General features: G+C 34.2%; 4 protein-coding genes and 2 pseudogenes across 5 annotated transcripts; 2 read left to right on the top strand and 4 right to left on the bottom strand.

Moving 5' to 3' along the window:
* Window positions 1–118: 118 nt before the first annotated feature.
* On the bottom strand, window positions 119–950 carry LOC147942863 (DNA-binding protein RHL1-like; annotated as a pseudogene). Its single transcript, XR_015560446.1, has 4 exons — window positions 903–950; window positions 486–850; window positions 276–383; window positions 119–193 (listed from the first exon to the last, which is right to left on the bottom strand). The product of XR_015560446.1 is annotated as a DNA-binding protein RHL1-like (transcript).
* On the bottom strand, window positions 923–4,998 carry LOC104699161 (putative LRR receptor-like serine/threonine-protein kinase IRK). The gene is made up of 3 exons (XM_087454216.1): window positions 4,709–4,998; window positions 2,786–4,295; window positions 923–2,689 (listed from the first exon to the last, which is right to left on the bottom strand). The coding sequence occupies exons 2-3, from the start codon at window positions 4,222–4,224 to the stop codon at window positions 1,225–1,227; spliced, it is 2,904 nt and encodes a 967-aa protein (XP_087310342.1). The 5' UTR covers window positions 4,225–4,295; window positions 4,709–4,998; the 3' UTR covers window positions 923–1,224.
* A 2,393-nt stretch (window positions 4,999–7,391) lies between these two features.
* Window positions 7,392–8,530, top strand: LOC104791934 (two-component response regulator ARR17). The gene is made up of 5 exons (XM_087454218.1): window positions 7,392–7,586; window positions 7,719–7,807; window positions 7,893–7,970; window positions 8,092–8,162; window positions 8,275–8,530. The coding sequence occupies exons 1-5, from the start codon at window positions 7,466–7,468 to the stop codon at window positions 8,369–8,371; spliced, it is 456 nt and encodes a 151-aa protein (XP_087310344.1). The 5' UTR covers window positions 7,392–7,465; the 3' UTR covers window positions 8,372–8,530.
* Window positions 8,531–10,658: 2,128 nt separating this feature from the next.
* Window positions 10,659–11,828, bottom strand: LOC104699162 (putative F-box protein At1g32420 pseudogene; annotated as a pseudogene).
* Window positions 11,829–13,904: 2,076 nt separating this feature from the next.
* LOC104791935 (WRKY transcription factor 55-like) lies at window positions 13,905–15,790 on the top strand. Its single transcript, XM_010517943.2, has 3 exons — window positions 13,905–14,359; window positions 14,454–14,579; window positions 15,277–15,790. Exons 1-3 carry the CDS (start codon window positions 14,043–14,045, stop codon window positions 15,620–15,622), a joined length of 789 nt encoding a protein of 262 aa, XP_010516245.1. The 5' UTR covers window positions 13,905–14,042; the 3' UTR covers window positions 15,623–15,790.
* Window positions 15,791–17,921: 2,131 nt separating this feature from the next.
* LOC104791936 (putative WRKY transcription factor 70) lies at window positions 17,922–19,545 on the bottom strand. The gene is made up of 3 exons (XM_010517945.3): window positions 18,982–19,545; window positions 18,725–18,826; window positions 17,922–18,543 (listed from the first exon to the last, which is right to left on the bottom strand). Exons 1-3 carry the CDS (start codon window positions 19,311–19,313, stop codon window positions 18,072–18,074), a joined length of 906 nt encoding a protein of 301 aa, XP_010516247.1. The 5' UTR covers window positions 19,314–19,545; the 3' UTR covers window positions 17,922–18,071.
* Between the last annotated feature and the right edge of the window lie 306 nt (window positions 19,546–19,851).

Here is a 19,851-nt window from a genome sequence, read left to right on the forward strand (position 1 = left end):
ATTATCCAATTCTTGCTTTGTGCAACATAATCATCATTCATCAGTCTCGTCGCAATTTCTCTCATTCTCCATCTCACAGAAACATAACTTAAAGAACTAATAACTGTTCATTCTCCCATCAGGATTCTCTTCTCCATCTCACATCAGGATTCTCTTCTTTTGTCCCAATCCACCATGACTCAGAGAACACAATCTACACAACGTGCATTGCCAAAATTGCTCTAGAGTTGAAGACACACAGAAAAAGAGAATGAACTCTAAAAAAAGAGACTAACCATATTATCAAAATAATCATCACATAAGACATTTTTGCCTCTAAAGAACTGAAGAGTCAAGTATCCGTTCTTAGGATACAAAATCGTTCTAAAAAGCTTCATCTGACCCTAAAAGAACCAACACTTTTCAACGATTCAGAACACATAAAGCAGCAGTAACGCCTCAACATTGAGTAACACAAGTGACCCAATTTAGGAATCTAACCTAACCTGGGGGAAATTGAGGTAAAGGACAGGGTTTTTAGTAGACAATCGATCGAGATCGCCGATGGTAGCGCCGGAGATAGGAGCGAGAAGACCAGGGAAGGAGAAGAGGAAACGATTTTTGCGCTGAGACTTGCGGATGATGTCGGTGCCATGGTGTTTCGAACTTGCTTTGAAGGTTTGAGAGAGGAATTAGATTTCGCCGGAGAATCAGAGAGCAGTTGGTTATCGAAAGCTAGGGTTTTTAATCTCTTCCTCTGTTTCGACTCTGCATCGTCTTCATCTGCTCCTTTCTTCGACGATGAAGCTGCCACGTGTAATGAAGGACGCAGCAAATTACGTCCCGTTTGGAGGAACGTTTCTTTGTTAATCTGTTTATTTCGATTTAAATTTATAATTTTCAGAACGAAGGACGGACCAAACTAACGCTAATGCACTTGCTCTGAAATGAATACTACATTTTTCTTTCATAACAATTAAAGATTTTAACAAAAGAGTCCCAAATTATGGAACCCGGTGAAGACAAATCCGATAAAACACTAATGTTAAGAACAATAAACAGAGGAAGCTACAAACAGTGAAACTGAAACTAAAACTAGATGACACAAAACATAAAACTTCGGAGATTCATCAAAGAAAAAAACACAGACAAGGATATCTTAGACTCTTACAAACCCAAATGAACAAACCGGATTCCTCTTCGCCGGAACTTGGTAGTGAAAATCACATGTTAGTTTTGATTTTTTCAACTCGAACCCAACTCATCTGAGCTCCCTGAAGGGCATCTGACCATCCTCAATATGTTAACAGCTTCTCCCATGTGTGGTCTACTTGATGGAACCTGAGAAGTGCAAATAAGCCCTAGTTTTATCACTGCAATAGCTTCTTCTACCGGAAACTTCCCTTGTAGCCTCGGATCAATACATTCATCTGCTCTTCCATCTTCAAGAGCTTCTCTCACCATATCACACAGAACCACAACATCATCTTCCATATACTCCACAGGTTTTTTACCTGTAACCACTTCAAGAACCAAGACTCCGAATCCATAAACATCGCATTTCTCTGTTATTTTCACCGTTCTACAGGCAAACTCTGGAGCCATGTATCCCAAAGCACTCTGTATCTTGCTGCTCAGAACGTACCTATCTAGCATGGGTAATAGCCTTGCTAATCCGTAGTCTCCAACTTTAGGCTCACCAGAGCTGTCTAGCAACACATTGCTCGATTTGATGTTGTAGTGGATGACGTTTGATTGGTGCAAATATGCTAAGCATTTGGCTGTACCGAGGATGACATTGAACCGGTCATTCCAAGAAAGCGAGCTACTACCTCCTGGTGCTTCGTGTAAGTGTTTATATAAACTCCCACCAGAGAGAAACTCATAGATAAGAAGCTGAAGAGATGTCGTCCAGTAATAACCTTCGAGTTTAACCAGATTTGAATGCCTGAGTTTCCCAAGTTTCTTGACCTCTCTTTCGAATTCTTCCTGAGACTTGACAAGACTCGAGACAGTGAGCTTCTTGATAGCCACGGGATACCCATCTCTGATAACTGTTCGGTACACTGCACCAAATCCACCTCGGCCGAGCTCACAGTCTTTGTTAAGCAGAGCATGTGTTCCCGTGCTAAAATCAGGTTCACCTGAGAACATCACAAGCTTCCCTGAGTTGCTATCAGTAGTGGGAGATCGACTGAAGTCATCTCCTCCTGAGAACGTGAGCGGTACAGCTGATCTTGAAACCGTTGATGCGCGCACTCTCAGATTAAGCACTGTGATGGCTATTACACCAACCACAATGGCTGCAGCAGCACTAATGGCTATTAAAGAAGATATACTAAGGAGTATCCTTTTGTGACCAGCACCAGGAGGCCTTAATTCACCCGAGTAAGGATCGATAGTTGAATTAGGATTCAACACAATCGGTTTAGGGGCAACAGCTGGACAAGAGTTATTGACAACAGCACCACAAATACCCGGGTTTCCTGATACTGAACTCGGAGACAATCCGTTGAATATCCCCCCTGCAGGTAGTTCCCCAAAGAGATGGTTATGAGACATGTTGAAGGTGTGAAGATAGCCGAGATTAGCCAACTGTTTAGGAAGCGTTCCGGTAAGTTCATTAAATGATATGTCGACTTCTTCGAGCTTTGTAAGTTTTGCGAGTTCTGGTGGAATTGAGCCTAGCAGCTTGTTATGTGACAAGATCCTGTTGAGAGAAACATGAAACATAATATACTGTTAAAGACAGAATCTTTACTGAGAAAATCTTTAACTGAATGCATCTTCAAGAAAAGAGACTTACAAAGACCGAAGGGTACTGCAACTCTTGATGGAAGGCGGAATATTTCCGTCCAACAAGTTATTGTCTAGTCTCAACTCCTCCAAAGAAACAGCTCCACCTGTTTCTCGAGGAATCGTTCCATTAAGCTGATTGTGACTCAAATCAAGGACGACCAAGTGCTTTAGTTCCCCAATGGTACTGGGGATGGGGCCGGTAAGAGAGTTTCTGGACAGATGCAAACCCTCCAAGTCTCTAAGATCTCCTAGTCCATCTCCAATCTCGCCAGAGAATGAATTGTGCGAGAGATCCAACACCTGGATCTTCTTGATACCTCCAGTGGAGTTATCATTCTTTAATGCAGAAACATCACGAGAACCATCTTGAAATATCCACATGGGAAGCTTTCCAGTCAGTGAATTCCCACTTATATCTAAGGCCAAGAGGTTGATACAGTTGGCTGTTGAGTCCGGCAAGCTACCAATAAGCCCATTCCCAGAAAAGTTAAGAACTTTCAGTGCTAGAAGGTTGCCTATGGAGTCTGGAACCTGCCCTGAAAACTTGTTCATAGAAAGATCCAAAGTCTCAAGACTCCTCATTTCTCCAATCCACTTTGGAACTTCCCCTTCCAACGCATTCTTTCCCAAATTTAGAGAATAACACAAACTGAGCTGCTGAAATGTAACTGGTAAGCTCCCAGATAGAGAGTTGTCACTAAGATCAATAGTCTTGAGCAGCATACAGCTCCCAATTTCGCTAGGAATAGGACCAGATAACATGTTTCTACTCAAATCAAGAGAACGCAAGTTGTTCAATCTGTCTATCTTCACAGGAAACTCTCCCTCTAACTCATTCCTCGACAAATCAAGCGATCTTAGAGTGTTCAAAGACCAAACCCCCGAAGGCATAGAACCAGAAAAACGATTCGAAGACAAGTTTAAAGAAGCAAGAGACGAGCACGAGCTTATACTAACCGGAATCTTCCCAGTAAGCTTGTTCTTGGCAAGAGACAAAACTCTTAACGACCCACATTGCTTGAAAAACTCATCAGGTAGCGAACCAGACAACGCATTGCTGCTCAAGTCGACAACTTTAAGGTTAACAAGGCTCAGCAGAAAATTAGGGTTGATGATTCCGGTGAGATTGTTGTTGGAGAGAGAGAGCTTATGAAGAAACTGAAGCTGAAGTATTCCACGACCAATTCGACCAGAGAGAGAGAAGCCATCTAGGGTTAGCTCAGTGACACGATTCGTTCTGGGATGACATTTGACTCCGGTCCAGCTACAAGGAGTGTAGTCATCTTCGTTCCAAGAAGCTAGCTTTTGCTCTGGATCTCGTAAATCAGCTTTGAACAAAATGAGACCCAAAACGTCGTCGTTTAAAGGCGGGTCTAGAGATCTCACCGGAGTCGTCACCAACACCACCGACACCAACAAGACTGAAAAAATCAGTGCTTTATACATCTCTCCTCGACCCACACTTCTCCGTTGTACAGATTTTAGTTGCGGAAGAGCTCCATTTTTGAGTTTTTGAGCTGAGAAAATAGAAAGAAAACAAAAAAAACAGATGAACAACAACAACAGCAACGACAACAAAAGAAATAGTACAGCTCCAAAAAAAAAACTTTTTTTTGTTCGTATTCAGGTTTTAGATTGAGTACAAGAAGATAACAGAAAAATCAGGAACAACGGCTACATTTTCGACCAACGGAGCGAATTCAGAAATCAGAAGAAGAAAAAAAAACACAAAAACAAGATGAAAAAAAATCAAGTAGACGAAGTAACTGAAGAAATTAAAGAATTTTTTTAAAAATGAGTGGAATTAACACTAGGGGTAATGTTAAGCAAAAGTCTAAGAATTTGAGCTATTAAAAAAAAAAAAAAGTAGGACAGTTTCGATCTGAGAATGAGAAAAGTTACTAAAAATGAGGAACAACAACAATTTTACCTGGAAATAATTATCTTCCGGGTAAAGCTTTTTTCTCAAGGGAAGAATGTTGCAGCTCAGGCGAGAAAGAAAAAAAACACCACCGAAGAACAAAGAAAAAAGAGTAAGAGGGACACGAGCTTCTTCTTCTTCTTCTTCTTCTCCTTTTTCTTGGTAGGTTTTGTAGCTTTTTAAAGAACAGTGAGAATTTGTTGAAGAAGTAGACGAAGAAAAAAAAAGAGGCAATAATAATAAAGAACAAAAGAAATAAAGGCAAAGAGAGAGAGTAATTAAAAGCTGCCTTTATCAACGGGCTGTAAAGAAGAGAGACGTGGGGCCCGATGAAGGTGGGTGGACTCATTAAATCGAAATTGACACGTGTTTTCATTTTGTTGGGTTTATTTTATCCGACTTGGCTGCCACGTGGCTTTTCTTTTTTCCTTTTTTTGGTAAAAGTGGGGGAAATTGAATGAATAAAATGATTGGCCAACTCATTTAACTATTTAAGAAAGAAAGAAGCAAATAAATAGAAAAAACTTTCTTTATTGGGTTTTACATGCTCTGTATTTTTTTTTTTTTTTTATTCAAGTATGTATAGTTCACATAAAATGGAAAATGTGGTTGGTTCTCTCATTCAGATTTTTTAGGTAATTTATGCAGACAGAGACAGTGGTTAAAAGTGGTCATCACAATAGATTTTGTTTAGGTAATTTATTCCCTTTTTGAAGAAAGAACATTAATGTAGTTGGGTTAGGAATGAGGATGCGTGACCTGGAAAAAATAAAAACAAAATTAGCAATCACTTGTTCATTAATAGTTGCAACCATATTATTAATTCATTTATGTACAAATGTCTTGTTCACTGTACCATACTTATTTATTATGGGTATATATTTTTTTTCTATGGAATTATGAAAATTAGATCACAAGCCTAAGGATATTTGGTTGACCTCGGAGGAGCAATAGATGTAAAAATTTGGTATCTTCTGTTTGTGCAAGGAATCATCCACTATGTGAACTTTTTTTTTTAAAAGAGGATGAACATGTGATGAATAACTAAGTGTCAAACACATATTGACATAAAATAAAACATTTGAAAAAAAAAACATATAATAGAACAATGATGATGAGAAAAATAATAATAATATAACCCATTGAGCATGCTCTTTGAATTTTTTTAGTTGTCTTTCTCGTTAGAGAGATTTGGTCCGAGTCAAGACATTTTATCAGACTGCGGTCTCTCTCCCTCTCCAATCCTATGTTTTCATTTTATATTCCTTTTGACAGTAAAATTGTTTATTTAAATAAAAAATGAAACTGAAAAGAAAAGAAAAAAAAAAGTGAAAAAGAACTCTCTTCCCCATGGAGGGAAAACAACCGTTCATGGAGATTTTTGGAATTTACTATTTGTTTGTATTTAAAATTTTAACAAGAAGGCTATTTAAATGTATCGAAGGTCAAATTCATACAGTTTCAAAAGCTTTCAAGGAATTTTTTGGGCAGTGTGAGCCGGACCGTAGATAATTCACATTTGCTGTTCTTCACTTTCTATCTCTATTATTTACTCTTTGTTTGTTTTTATGGTTGTTATTTATTTCCACATTTAATTTTTTACTCGAAACTTCATCTGTCATAACAGGATTGGCATTTAGGACCAACCACTAAAAGATAAAATTTTACTTTCTGGTGTATGGTAAATTTAATTTGTTCTGCAAGTTCCAAATTTAATTTGTTCTGCAAGTTTCTGGTGTACTATTTTATTTATGCTTTTATAAATAAATAAAAATTCTATGGTAACTAATTTCGTATAGGATGAGTCCAACTCTTCCATTTTAGGCCCACTAAGGTATAAGTATAACAGTGAGGCAGCAGGACTTAGCAAAGTTCTATATCCCCTATGATTTAGTGATGTTTTTGGTTTGTAAACAAGAAGAAAAAAAATTCGTGTTAACATTGCTTGTTAACTTTGCACCCAAAAAAAAAAAAAAAAATTATATTGTTTATTAACATGTTCACATGTGTACTTTAAGTTTTAACCTTCTTCTTACAGTGAAAAATATAATTCTTTTAAGCCAAAAATTGTTGTACATTCTTTTCAGGAAAGAAACCAAAAGAAATTGGACTTACAAGTGCAACTCGAAGCAATAACAACTACAAGGCCCAGGCAAACTATGCAAGTAACAGATCAGTCAAAAGATTTCGTATTAAAAACTTGAGTTTCAAGATAATTATAAATAAATAAATAAAATATACACCGAACAGTTCCACATTTTTAAATTCAAAAACTAAAATTCTAAAATATATCTATAATTTTCAGAGAATCGTGGGGGCTTCGTAACTGAGATTCTGATAGAGATTTGTGATCCATTTTGAATAGAAAAATGATTATAAAATTAGCATCTTCATTATTCGCACGATTAGAGAAAGCCAAACAAATGGAAAATAAAAATTAATATTTAGATTTTGGTTATCATCGTACAAGATCCCAGAAGCACTGTCACTGACATAAACAACACCAAGTTTCTTACCAGTTTCCAGAGAACAAAAACACACACAACTTGTTTTTCTTAAATAATAAGAAAATATCGAAAAATCATATCAAATCAGGTCTTGATAATATTGTTATCCTATATATCCATATATAAATTAGAAAAACATAATACTGTCTAAATATATATATTCTTCATTCATCAAAAAATCTTATTGATTTTTGTCGAATTGTCTCTTTCTTCGTTCTTCATATGTAAGTTTGTCTCTCTCTGTTTTCTATAGGTATTAATGTCGGCAAGTGATTCTTGTTCATCGTCAATGGAGGAAGAGCTTCACGTTTTAGCAGTAGATGATAATCTAATTGATCGTAAACTCGTTGAGAGAATCCTCAAGATCTCTTCTTGCAAAGGTATAATATATAGTTCTAATCTTCAATCTTTTTTCCTTTTAAAATTTCAAGAACCAGGATCTTCCATGGTTATGGTAAACACTGCCTCTAAAACTTTAACATTGTTTCTTTTTTTTTTTAATTGTTGTGCAGTGACAACGGCAGAAAATGGCCTTAGAGCATTGGAGTACTTAGGCTTGGGAGGAGATCCACAACAGAGTGATCCACTAACTTCCACCAATGTAATAAGCTCAATCCTCAGTGCACGTTTTGATTGGTTTAGAAAGGATTCAACTGTGTAAACCATGTTGGATTTTGTGTTTTCAGGTTATGAAGGTGAATCTTATCATCACTGATTATTGTATGCCAGGAATGACAGGTTTTGAGCTGCTCAAGAAAGTGAAGGTGTTTAACAAATTTTGTTACAAACCATAATATAAGTGTCTTATCGAGAAGATCCTCCACAGACTAACAAAATCTCTTTCTTTGTCTCTCTGTTTCTATGGTTTTTGGTTATTGACAGCAGGAGTCATCGAATCTAAAGGAAGTACCTGTTGTGATACTCTCTTCAGAGAACATTCCTACTCGCATCAACAAGTAATAATTATCATTCCTAAAGACACATTGCTTAACTAATCGTTCTGTCTTTTTTTTGTTTCTTCTTAGTGGTGAACTAAAGATTCTGTTATTTTCTTGATTGATATTGCAGATGCTTAGCGAGCGGTGCACAAATGTTTATGCAGAAGCCGCTGAAATTATCGGATGTAGAGAAGCTGAAATGTCATCTCCTAAACTGCAGAATCTGAAGATTCATTTTTGTTTTCTTTGATATAAGAGAAACTTAGGCTTCAATTGGTGACCAAAATTTAAGAAAAGAATGAGGAGGAATATTAGATTCCTCTCTATTCCACAATTTTTTTACCATTTGAAAGTAATATTTTTTTCCCTACATTCATCTACATTCTTCAAAAAATAAGGAACAATAGAACAAAAATGTTCTTCCTCAAAACTGATGAGGAACAAATGGAACAAAAAAAAGAACAAATATTCAAATTCGTTTTTTATTTTAAAATAAATAAAAAATATGTTTATTAATAAAAATTTCAATTTTGTAATATAAAAACTTTCATATTTTCACAATGTATTGACAAAAAAAATATTTTTGATAGGAATTTTATGCTAAACTAATCTTAATGCTCTATTTGAAAAATTTATTATATATACATTAGAATAATATTAGTATTACAATTGAAATTAAATTTATTTAATATTTAATATATTTTAAAAATATTTTTATTGTTTGGTTATCATTTACTATTTTGTTCATTTTCCTTTCATTTCTCAAAAACTGTTTATTCCATTCCGCATTGTTCTTTTTATTCCTTTTTTTTTTGTTCTTCTAATGGTTACCGGTAGGAGCCTTAAAGATTATTGTGTTACTAATCGATGACAAAGGTCGTGGTGATTATATCAAAAGCACTTCCTGTTCTTTAAGATTTGTGAAGACAAGGCCTAATAAGGATCTCTCTCAGTAAATTGATTTAATGAATTAGAAATGTTAACCGGGTCAGATTGTGAGGAATCTTAAAACCACAAGATACTGTATAACCTCTATAAATTAATAAAGTCGAGACCATGAAATTTTATTAATTTATAGAGGTTTTAATTTATTGATAAATTAATAATTAAATTAATAAAATATTAATTTATGAAGAGATTTTTTATCAGAAATTCAGAGTTTAGAAGAAATTGCTACTACTATTTTCAAGGTGATGATGTAGTTGAAGAAGATATGACGGTACCTTTAGAACCAGTTACACGTAAGGGAACAATTATCGCGTCAAGAACTCTCTACAATTTTTGGATGCGATTTGAGAAGACAACACCATAATTTTTTGATGCAGTCAGAAAGATTAGAGATGCTCTCCAACAAGAATGTAAAATCAAGAACAAACAAACAACAATAGATTCATAATTCACTAGATTTTCTTAGATATATATATATTTCTTAGATATATATATATATATATATATATATACTAGTTTATTTGATTATTAATTTATGATATTGATGGGACCATATTTTTACATAGGATTTTCAAAAAAATTATTAATTTATTCTTTTATCAAATAATGTCTTAAATTACACTAGTCCCAACTTGGAGCCGAAGAAATTTATTAATTTATAGAGGTTATTAATTTATCGAGTATTAATTTATAGAGGTTCTACTGTCTAGAACATTAGATAATATATACCTGTTTGACCAAAAAAATAATCTTATATAATAAGAGAAGGTTTTTTCTAACTTTGCATGATAATGTGACATCTGACACCCTACTTTTGTGACAAATGTCATTTTTTTATTAATTACAAATTTAACATTCTATTTTTTATTTAACTTTATTTTATTTGTATCTTATATGGTTTATAGTTTGTTAAAAAAAGATAATTGTTGTTTAGTTTGTTTTTTTCAATTTCAACATTATTACAAAAATATTTTCCTTCCACTTTTTAGTTTTAGCATCTAATATATTTCATAATGAAATCATACATCATATAACCTAAAAATAAAATACTAATCACCCAACTAAAAAATATAACAAATTGAAACCAAATAAAAATAGAAAATGGTTTTTTACTTTTAAAGTAAAAACTGAAACCAAATTAATTTATGATAGACTAATTTAAAAATATAGAAGATTTTCAAATATATATATATATATAACTCATATTATATTCAATAATCATATATAATGTATTAAATACACAATTCAAATTTCTATTTAATAGTATTCTATAAGTACAGTTTGACTATCTTAAAAACATATGTACTAAAAAAAAATGGTATCATAACATAATTGTTTTATCTTCCCCAAGAAATAATAGAAAACAATAGTTTCAAATTAATTTATTGTTAATTATTATTTTCTCCCGAATAGTTATATAACATTTCAAACAAAAGTAGTCCTTTTTAAACAAACAAAAAAAAATCTAAAAACAATATTAACAAGAAATTAGAAGATTGGACCTTCGCTCTGCAAAGAAAAAAAAATTAACGAAATAGTCTAAAACAAACACTATATTGTTCTACTTTAGTCCGGTCCAGAGCCTACTGACCAACCATTCAAGGCTAATGTGTTCTCGACATGGTCTGGAACAGTCCACATTATAGTTGGCATGTAATATTTGTTGTCTGGATATAAGCCTTCGAGCTTAACGTACCTCATACTGTTTCGCTTCGGGTCATAGTAAAGGAGACACGAATAGTCATCATAGAGGTATGACTCATCGACAAAAGCAATCTCACCACCACGAGTAGCACCTGAGATGTGCCATTTCTGGAAACCCTCCATCTCGTAAAAGAAAATCCTCGACCATCCTTTCGTCTTTTTCTCGACACCCACCATAACCCAAATTTCCATGTATTTTTCGCAGCACACGAATCCTAACTTCCCTTGGTAATTTATCAGAGTCGAAACGTGATCCATCAATGTTTTTGGAGCCTCGACATGGTAAAATTTCTCACGCCTTAAATCAAAACTCATCAGTTTAAATTTAGAAGCACTATCGTCATCATGATCCCATGCTAGGTAATGAATACTCCCGTTGATCGAAACTACACTTGCCATTGGAAAGTGATATCCAACGCCTTGGATTGTTCTCCACTCCTTAGCCGTGGGATCTCCCAACGTGAAAATTTTACAAGCCTCCTCCATATGGTTTAGCGGTATGAACAATGCTTTGTATTGATTCTCGAAAGGGTCGTATCCGAAGAAGCAAGAGGCCATGTCGTAGGGTTTCGTATCTGGTAAGTAAAAGGACTGCCTTGTGGTAGGATTATATATAGCTGCCTCATTACTCTTGTTTGACCAACAAAAAATCAAGCCGCGGACGTATTGCCTCATATTACCAGGGATTCGTAGTACTGATGATACTTTGTCAATATTCCGAGGGCAAGTATTAGACGAGAAGGCTATGAAACAATCCTTGTAGCGGTGTACAGCGTGCTTGCATAAGACATGGGCATCACGCGGAGGTTGAGTCAAAGACCGAGCCACGATCGAGTCTATGAAATCTCTACGCCTGCCGATAATGGATGACCATTGCTTCGAAACACATTGGAACCTCACTAGAGATTTCACCGGGAGCTTTTTTAGTATCTCCACAGTCACATCCAGAGCTATATCGATTACTACGCCATGACGAAGTCGTGTTGGCGATGGTGAGTTCTCGTAGCTATTCTCCTCACGTCCTCTCTTCATCTCCTCTCCTCTGTTTCGTTTTAAGAAATAAATTGATAATTTAGGAAGAACAACTAGGGCGGGGGTTCTTATATACGGCATATGCATATATATCTTTATTTTTTGAATTATAATATTTGGTATAAAAAAAAAAGATATCGTATATATCAGAATATTAATAAATTAAAATATACTAAAATTTACCTAGTTTGACACAAGTATAAATCAGAATAAACACTCAATCTGAGAAGAAAACTAGAATGAGTTTTTTTTCAGGTTTCCTTCGGTTTTAAGAGAGTTCTAGTCAAACTCAAACTGGTTTGGTGTAGTTATGTTTGGTTTAAATTGGGTTCAGTTTCAATTTGGATTGGTTCAGTTTGGTTTGGTTTACCAAAATTAGTCACATTTATTTATCTAGAATTAGAATGCGTAATTGTGTTATTAAAAAATTATATCAAAACACACCGTGAGAAAGAATCAAGCTAGTTGTAAAAACAAAAACAAAACTTGGAAGATAGAAAAATAGAGGAAGAGAAATAAGATACAAATAAATTTTTTTTTCATAGCCAGTATATCATGGCGTGGCTTAAAGTTAGGAATTTTAGGATTCAAAGAATAGATTAAGAAGAAAATAAAGCATCATTTATACTTTTAGACAATGTTTACTTAATTAAATTATTATAAAAAAAAATAAGCAGCTTATAGAACTAGGTAGAAAATAAAGTGTTGTTACATTCTTTTAGGACATTATTGTAGTATTGTGATTTTAAAATACTGTAAAAGTTTTGTTAACTAAATTTTGTTTTTAGTCTATAGTTTTATACTATGAAAACTATGGTTATATTTTTTTCTTGATTCGTATGGCCCCCAAATGCTTTGGTCGGGCTCGTTTGCTAGCAAATTACTGTAGACATCATAACGACATCCTAAATCACTTCCTCTTCATAATGTCTCCTTCTATTTTAGTCATAATACTTTTATCAGAAAGTTTAAATTATCAATGAACTTCGTGTGGTTTTTATGTATGCGAGAGAGACGTCGTGATGTTTCGATAAAGGGAAATAATTAATGGGACTTTAGCCTTTTTGGGCCGTCGTTTAAAACGTTTTGGGCCCATTAAGTCTGCGTATTGGGAATCAACTGGATTAATTGTTTTTGTTTTATTGACATAAAACTCAAAATTCAATAGCCAGAGAAACAACTCATTCATATGTCATAGTAAGAATTTATTCTCACAAGAAACCAATGGAATTGGAGACACCATCATAACCTATACACTTTGATATCTTTAGTGTAAGTGGCGTTGCCACCACTGCAGATACTTAAGTACAATATTCTACTCCACTTCTTTGTAGATGGTTCAGATAATATCTAGACAGACCATGTAAAGAGATATTTTTATATGTGAACGGTACAAGTCTGGTTCTATCAACGATCATGTGATTGAAGTAGATATATCAAATTAGTTCCACCCCGCAAGAGAAAAAAGAAGAAGAGTCACTCACATATTTTGGTTATATTTTTTTAACTTGTGTCAATCTCTCTTCTTTTTAGGTATTCAATTGTTTCAACTGTAATTTTTTGATCAGCCAATTATTTCAACCTTGAAATCGCAAGTCTTTTGCCTAGACTTCTCCAAGATCGCCTTTTTAATTAACGTTGAAAAAAAGGAAAACCTATGTATATCAATATTGAAAAGAAGACCATGACTTAGTCAATGTGACTGCTTCTTTCTCCTATCGTGTTTATCAAAACACTTACCCTCCCAAAAAGTTAAATTAATTTGTCGGACGATAGAAAACATACTCTCACACCTTCGTTAACCAAAAAGAGAACATAGTCCTTTTATCTTCTTTTTTCACATCCATAAAAGTATCTAGAAATAAATATTACCAACGTGTTTGTTATGGAGTAAAGATTTAGTTTAATTAATCCATGGTCAATATGTCAACACACACACACACAAAAAAAAAAAAGAGATTAAAGACGAAGGTAATTATATGATTGGAGACTGTATTACGTACGTCGCATTCTGAAATATTTCACAATCTTTGATTTTTTCAAAAGGGAATCAACATAAGATCCAACCTTTCTTTACGTGTTATGATATACAAGTGTAGAGATGTCTCATATCTACACACAAAACAGATCAGAGATCACGAAGGTAAAAAGAAGTAGTACGTATGTTTGTAGTGTGAGTAAATAAATATATATATAAAAAGGCATAATCGAACGATGGAGGAGATAATGACAATGATCTTCAACGGTATCAATCTGGTTAAGGAGCTTGAGTTCAGCTTATCGTCACAAGAGCCGCCAGAATCAGATTTATCTAGTTCTCTCGGCTCGATCTCCACTTTATTCGGAGACGCAAACGAGCGGCTTACAATCCTACTAGCGTGGAGGAACTCTTTGCCTCAACAGGAACCGGTTCGAATGATGGATATGACGATGCAGACAGAACCGGCTTTGACGCAGGACCACTGGTTAAGGTGCCCTGTGATGCGGACAGTAGAGGCTATTGACACCTCGAGGCCAAGGCATCAAAAAAGGTAAATTATTACAAATTAACATTTATTAATGTATGTACGCATGTGTAAATTGTTATTTGTATATATGTGTTATTAATGTGAAATTAATGCATAGGAGGATTATAGGAGAAGAAGAAACGGTGCTGGTGGCGGCGGTGGGGAGGATGGAGATCCCGCCGGACGACAATTACACTTGGCGTAAATACGGTCAGAAGGAAATTCTCGGTTCTACATTTCCCCGGTAAATTATAATAATTCATAAACACTAATGATGGTTTATTGCTTACGTAGTTGTACATTCGTTTATTGCCCTTAATTTATTACCACTTTTTATGTTTTGAAAATGGTTTCATTGAAAGACCATTAACATTACAAAAAAAGGTTTTATAGAGCAACTTCAGTTTATCTTTTGTATCATTTGATCCAGAGACATGGGGTCGTTATGCTAATTAACCTACGAAAAAAATTTGCACATTTTTTTATTTTATTTTTATGCTGGCCAATTAAATTAGTTTCTTTATATATATTTTTTGTTTAACCGAAATAGAATTTGATTTGGACATATACTCAAGTAGTTTGTATTTATATCGTTGTTGTGTTGTTGTTTGGATTCATCGCATGATATTTGTAATTGGACCAACAAAATAATTGTTTTGGATTTGATGAACGCACGGAGAACATTTGTATTCGATTCGATTAGGTTTTCGTGTTGGATAAACATAAAACCTTGTATGGTATATATTGAACAGAACTAATAAATAGTCTTTTAAATATTTTTATTTAACCTAATTAAATTTTGTTTAAGTTTATACTGAAAATTGTTACTGTTTCAGTTGGATTAATCAAATTTTTATATGTCCTATATCTAGTTACTAATTAGTACTTAATAGTTACTCGGAGTTACAACTTTTTATAATACTAAACACCAAAATTTGTAGGGCGTACTATAGGGGCACCCATCAGAAACTATACAAGTGCCCGGCGAAGAAGCAAGTGCAACGGCTCGACGAAGATCCGTATACGTTCCGTGTCACTTACCGTAGTTCACACACGTGCCACTTAACCAATTTCCCGATCTCATCAGCACATGCCACCACAACAACTGCCAACGTACCCGCCATCGTTAACTTGACCGAAGCTATGATTGGCAACATGGACTCCGTTGTTCCATTATTGGGTGAACCCTACTTTAACCATCATTGCCTCGTTCCTGGAGATGATGGTGATGGCGACACGTGGAATTCACCTTCGCAGAGATACGACATGTCCTCCGGTCCTAGTTAATTAAGCTTTTTAAGAATCTAAGTTTAAAACTGTTATGTTTAATTATGTTTATTTTTGTTTCGTTAAGGTTTAATTAATGTTTTTTTTTTTTTTTATCATTAGATCCTTTAAATAATGTTTAAATATAGGATGAAGAACGAAATCCATATAGAAAAACCTTTTAATTAAGTGGTGTGATAAGAGTAAGACTTGAGACATATAGTTGCTTAGTTTTAGAAATAAGTTATTATATCGAAAATATCATCATAATTTACAGTAGTTTTGATCAGATTCACAAAACGCTTAATTACTTTACCAAATATTTGCTACGAAGATTAGTGACAAAGATTATGAAAATATTTGAAAATATAACTTTTTGTAAGTTTTTTATTTTCCATGAAAATATTTCATATAGTTTAAATGTATGTATATTTATTCGGTAAAAGTATTCATTCGATTTCGTTGCATCTTTAAAATCATAATGATAACATATCAAAGAGTTTCAAGAAACTAGCTAGAAACAAAGCTTTCATCATAAAAATCCAGTATAGTTCCGTGTAATAAACGTTGTTTCCCCCCCCCCCCCCCCCCCCCCCCCCCCCCCCCCCCAAACAAGTCCTTACAGTAAATATATACTTTCATTCTATCGTATATACTATAAAAATCACAAGTTTCAGAATGTGATGAGAAGCTTGTTGGGGTTTTTCTTTTGTTGTGTTGCAAGCAGTGAATCAAAAACCAAAGGGAGTGTTTCATTTCTTTCTGTGTCACTTGTCTCATGTCTTGTGTCTCGTCCGCTTTTTGTCCCTTTGTCCAATATTTTTTTTTGTCTTTTTATTAAGAGAACACGACACTTATCCCTAAATAATAGGGACACTTTTTAATGTAATGTTTCCTTTTATATTATTACCCACCCGATAATACAAAAGATATAGCAAAACAAAGAATAGAAAAGGACCAATTCGTCGAGTTGTATTTTGTACACATGTAGTCGCTACTTGAGAGATGTTTAAGCCCTCGCGTAAAAGGCAGTGAACAGTCCTATATGCATTTTTCTCTTATTTTCCTGACTATTTAGCAGTAATACTTGTAAACAAAAAATCCTAAAACCCTAGTTGTTATATATGTATATACTTGTAATTATGTATGTATATCATAACGATCAAATAATTTGTTATTAGTGCATAAATTAGAACTTAGATTATGTGCATCCGTTAGTCTCTAACCAAGTTTCTTACTAACAAAATAATTAATAATATATAAAATAATAATTTTTTATTATGAGAGTTCATAATAAAATTTATTATATTATATATATATATATATATATATATATATATATTTTAAGTTTGAGACTTTTGTGAAAAGTATACAATGCTTTTGCTTTAAGGGCATCTACATCGATTATATAGCCATTTGGATGTCCAAATAATTAAATAATAATATTTTTAATTTAATTTAGTTATTTAATTATATTTTAGTATGTCAAACCAATCAAATGATGACAATTATAGACGTTGTGTCTTAATTGTTCTCATCAGAGACACTTTCTATTTATCTCTCCACTTTTTTTTTTAATTTTTTATTCTTCTGATCCTCTGTCAAATATGTCTGATGGAAATGCTCTAAGTATTTAAGGGCTTGGGAATGTTTACAAAGATATACTGATATAGTAATAGAGGGGAATGTTGCTACAAATAGAGTGGCTGAAATTTATGTAGTCATCAGTATATATAGACGTCGAGTCGTTGCAGTCTGCTGAGATGTTACCCTCGCGTAATAGGCAGAGAACAGTTTCTATATGCATTTTCTCTTAAATTTTCTCACCTCTATAAATGTATATACTTCGTAGAATAAAAGATCATAAACCCGACGTGGTATATATGTTAGTACACATTTGTAAATTGTAATTATATATGTATCATAACGATTATTTATTTTCTCCGTTTTACAAAATAAATATTATTTTAGAGTTTTCTTTTTTGTTTCACAAAAATATCATTTAATATTTTCATATATATATTTTTAATTATTTTTAAATTTAATTTTAGTCCGAAACTACTTTTTATTAGATTTCAGTTATTATTAATTTTTAGTAATAGTATGTATAGTTTAAAATTTTCTTCAAATGTCAAAATAATATTTTGAAAAAACGGAGAGAATATTTATTATTGATGCATTGATTAGAGGGGGAAAATAGGGAATGTTTACAAAAAGATGATAATAGAGGGGAATGTTGCTACAGATAGTAGCGGCTAAAATTTTATAGTCAGTACTACTCAGTAGACGTCGTCTTACGTCTAACTAATTCGACAGCGTATTGCAAAAGAGAAGGATTGTTATTTATACTACTATATGTACATTACAAACTACAGAGACACCCATTGGAGACGAGGACAAAATATATATGCGTTTTCCACTCTACAAGCCTAATGATTAACTCATGGCCTTAGTCTATAGTAGTGTAAACTCAAGATAGATTCGAACATGAATTGAAGATAGCGTAGTGCTCATTGTCGCTGAACTCGAAATCGCCGCCAGCTCCAAACATCATGAGCTCCTGATGAGAACCCAAAACATTGATAGATGTACTAGTGTCCCCACTAACGTAAATGGCCTGATGATGATGATGATGATCCTCTTCGAACACTATGTCAGGCCACACCAAGTTATTCTCCGTGGACGAACCATGAGGACGATGATTCTCTTCCTCCTCCTTCATCGAGGTCGTCAGACTAGGACTCTTGTGCTCTTCCATATCCATGGTGATCTCATCATGATGATTATCACAAGCCTTGACCATGGGTATTGCTGAGTTGGTGTTGCACGTGTGGCTTCCCATGTATGTGATGCTGAACATCTTTGGTTCGAGCTCCACCTTCTGTACTTGCTTTGTTGCCTTGCACCCTTGAGTGTACTTGTGTGTGCACCTAAAGTAACTTCTGCAAAACATAAATTAAAGAAAAAATAATTTAGGCCAAAATTTATTATATGCTACAACCAATTAAGCTCAGACCCACATTGATGGTAGATATAATTGCGGTCCATGTTTAAGAATACCCGGCAACATGTCACATACGAATATATGTGATAAACAACTATGTACATAGGGGTAAAAAGGACCTTGGGAATTTGGCATTAAGAATCTCCTTCTGTCCATATTTCCTCCAAGAATATGTGTCCTCAAGTATAGGCGACTGTTTAGTCCACGTCTCGGATCTCTTCCTGCTCATAATATTAATGAAAAAATTATTAATCATATGGCTCTTAACCTACTTATGATTCTTGCAACCAAAGCTAAATATTTTGTTTGTTTGTGACTAACAAAAACAGTAATTAAATCCTTGATGATCTTTTGGGAAAAGAAATGTGAAACTTACTTTCTTTTGTAGCATCCTCTTTTACCCTTAACGGGTCCCAATCTTTTCCGACTATCTCCGGAATCTTCAAACTTGCCGTCGTTGTCGCATGAAGCATTTTGAGAGCCCTCAACGGCGGCAAGAGAGGAGGAGGAGGAGGAGAGGGGTTCGACGGAATCAAGAATGGAGATGGCCTTGTTAAAAGTCTCTAAGATTTTAGCCGCTAAATCTTCCGCTGAACCCTGACCCGACCCGGGTTGAGAGAGGAGTTGCTGAAGCTTAGTGGCGAACTCATGGCCTTCAACGAGGTGGTAGTTCATAACTTTAAGCTTTATTGCTTTGTTAGTATCCATTTGTTTATTTTTAGGAAGTTTTTGGTGGTTTTTTTCTTTCTTTCTCTCTTGGTGTGGTTTGTATGATTAAAGGGAAAGAAGAGAAGTGTGTGTAAATATAAGGTGGAAAAAAAGATTTGTAATGATGCGTTTGTTTTTTTGTTGGGTTTCTTTGATTTTTATTTTTTTTTTTGGAGAGAGAGAGAGGGAGGAAGATGTGAGGAAATGAGAAGGAAGATAGAGATAGATGTGCGAGGAAATGAGATGGAACTTGAACTTATCCACCCTTTTTTTTTTGCTTGTGGAGCTTCCTGACGTAAGCTCGATGATGTAGTGGTCATGATGTCATTTCATCACTCAATGAGAATGGAATATAGAATATTGCTGTAATCCATACTTACTTAGGATCATTCAATGTGTTTCTCTAATCGGGTAACTTTTGGACCGAATTAGACTAATAAAAGAATCTAGAAAATATCCGTTCAAAGTTCAAACCTTCCTTTTCTATTTTTACTGATTTAGTAAAAGTTTAAACAGAGTGATGTAGTGAATTGAATTA

This window comes from Camelina sativa, chromosome 6 (genome assembly GCF_030686135.1).
Source record: "Camelina sativa cultivar CO46 ecotype springtype chromosome 6, ASM3068613v1".
In the NCBI taxonomy this organism is placed as follows: domain Eukaryota; kingdom Viridiplantae; phylum Streptophyta; class Magnoliopsida; order Brassicales; family Brassicaceae; genus Camelina; species Camelina sativa.

What these genes read in the sequence shown, in the direction of transcription:
- LOC104699161 (XM_087454216.1), bottom strand. Translation starts at nt 4,224, where the DNA reads ATGTATAAAGCACTGATTTTTTCAGTCTTGTTGGTGTCGGTGGTGTTG. An exon ending in TGCAGTACCCTTCGGTCTTT is followed by an intron (nt 2,690 to 2,785) that starts GTAAGTCTCTTT and finishes TTCTCTCAACAG; the next exon opens with GATCTTGTCACATAACAAGC.
- LOC104791934 (XM_087454218.1), top strand. Translation starts at nt 7,466, where the DNA reads ATGTCGGCAAGTGATTCTTGTTCATCGTCAATGGAGGAAGAGCTTCAC. An exon ending in CAAGATCTCTTCTTGCAAAG is followed by an intron (nt 7,587 to 7,718) that starts GTATAATATATA and finishes ATTGTTGTGCAG; the next exon opens with TGACAACGGCAGAAAATGGC. An exon ending in ATCCACTAACTTCCACCAAT is followed by an intron (nt 7,808 to 7,892) that starts GTAATAAGCTCA and finishes TTGTGTTTTCAG; the next exon opens with GTTATGAAGGTGAATCTTAT.
- LOC104791935 (XM_010517943.2), top strand. Translation starts at nt 14,043, where the DNA reads ATGGAGGAGATAATGACAATGATCTTCAACGGTATCAATCTGGTTAAG. An exon ending in AGGCCAAGGCATCAAAAAAG is followed by an intron (nt 14,360 to 14,453) that starts GTAAATTATTAC and finishes ATTAATGCATAG; the next exon opens with GAGGATTATAGGAGAAGAAG. An exon ending in CTCGGTTCTACATTTCCCCG is followed by an intron (nt 14,580 to 15,276) that starts GTAAATTATAAT and finishes CAAAATTTGTAG; the next exon opens with GGCGTACTATAGGGGCACCC.
- LOC104791936 (XM_010517945.3), bottom strand. Translation starts at nt 19,313, where the DNA reads ATGGATACTAACAAAGCAATAAAGCTTAAAGTTATGAACTACCACCTC. An exon ending in AGAGGATGCTACAAAAGAAA is followed by an intron (nt 18,827 to 18,981) that starts GTAAGTTTCACA and finishes TATTATGAGCAG; the next exon opens with GAAGAGATCCGAGACGTGGA. An exon ending in CTTAATGCCAAATTCCCAAG is followed by an intron (nt 18,544 to 18,724) that starts GTCCTTTTTACC and finishes TATGTTTTGCAG; the next exon opens with AAGTTACTTTAGGTGCACAC.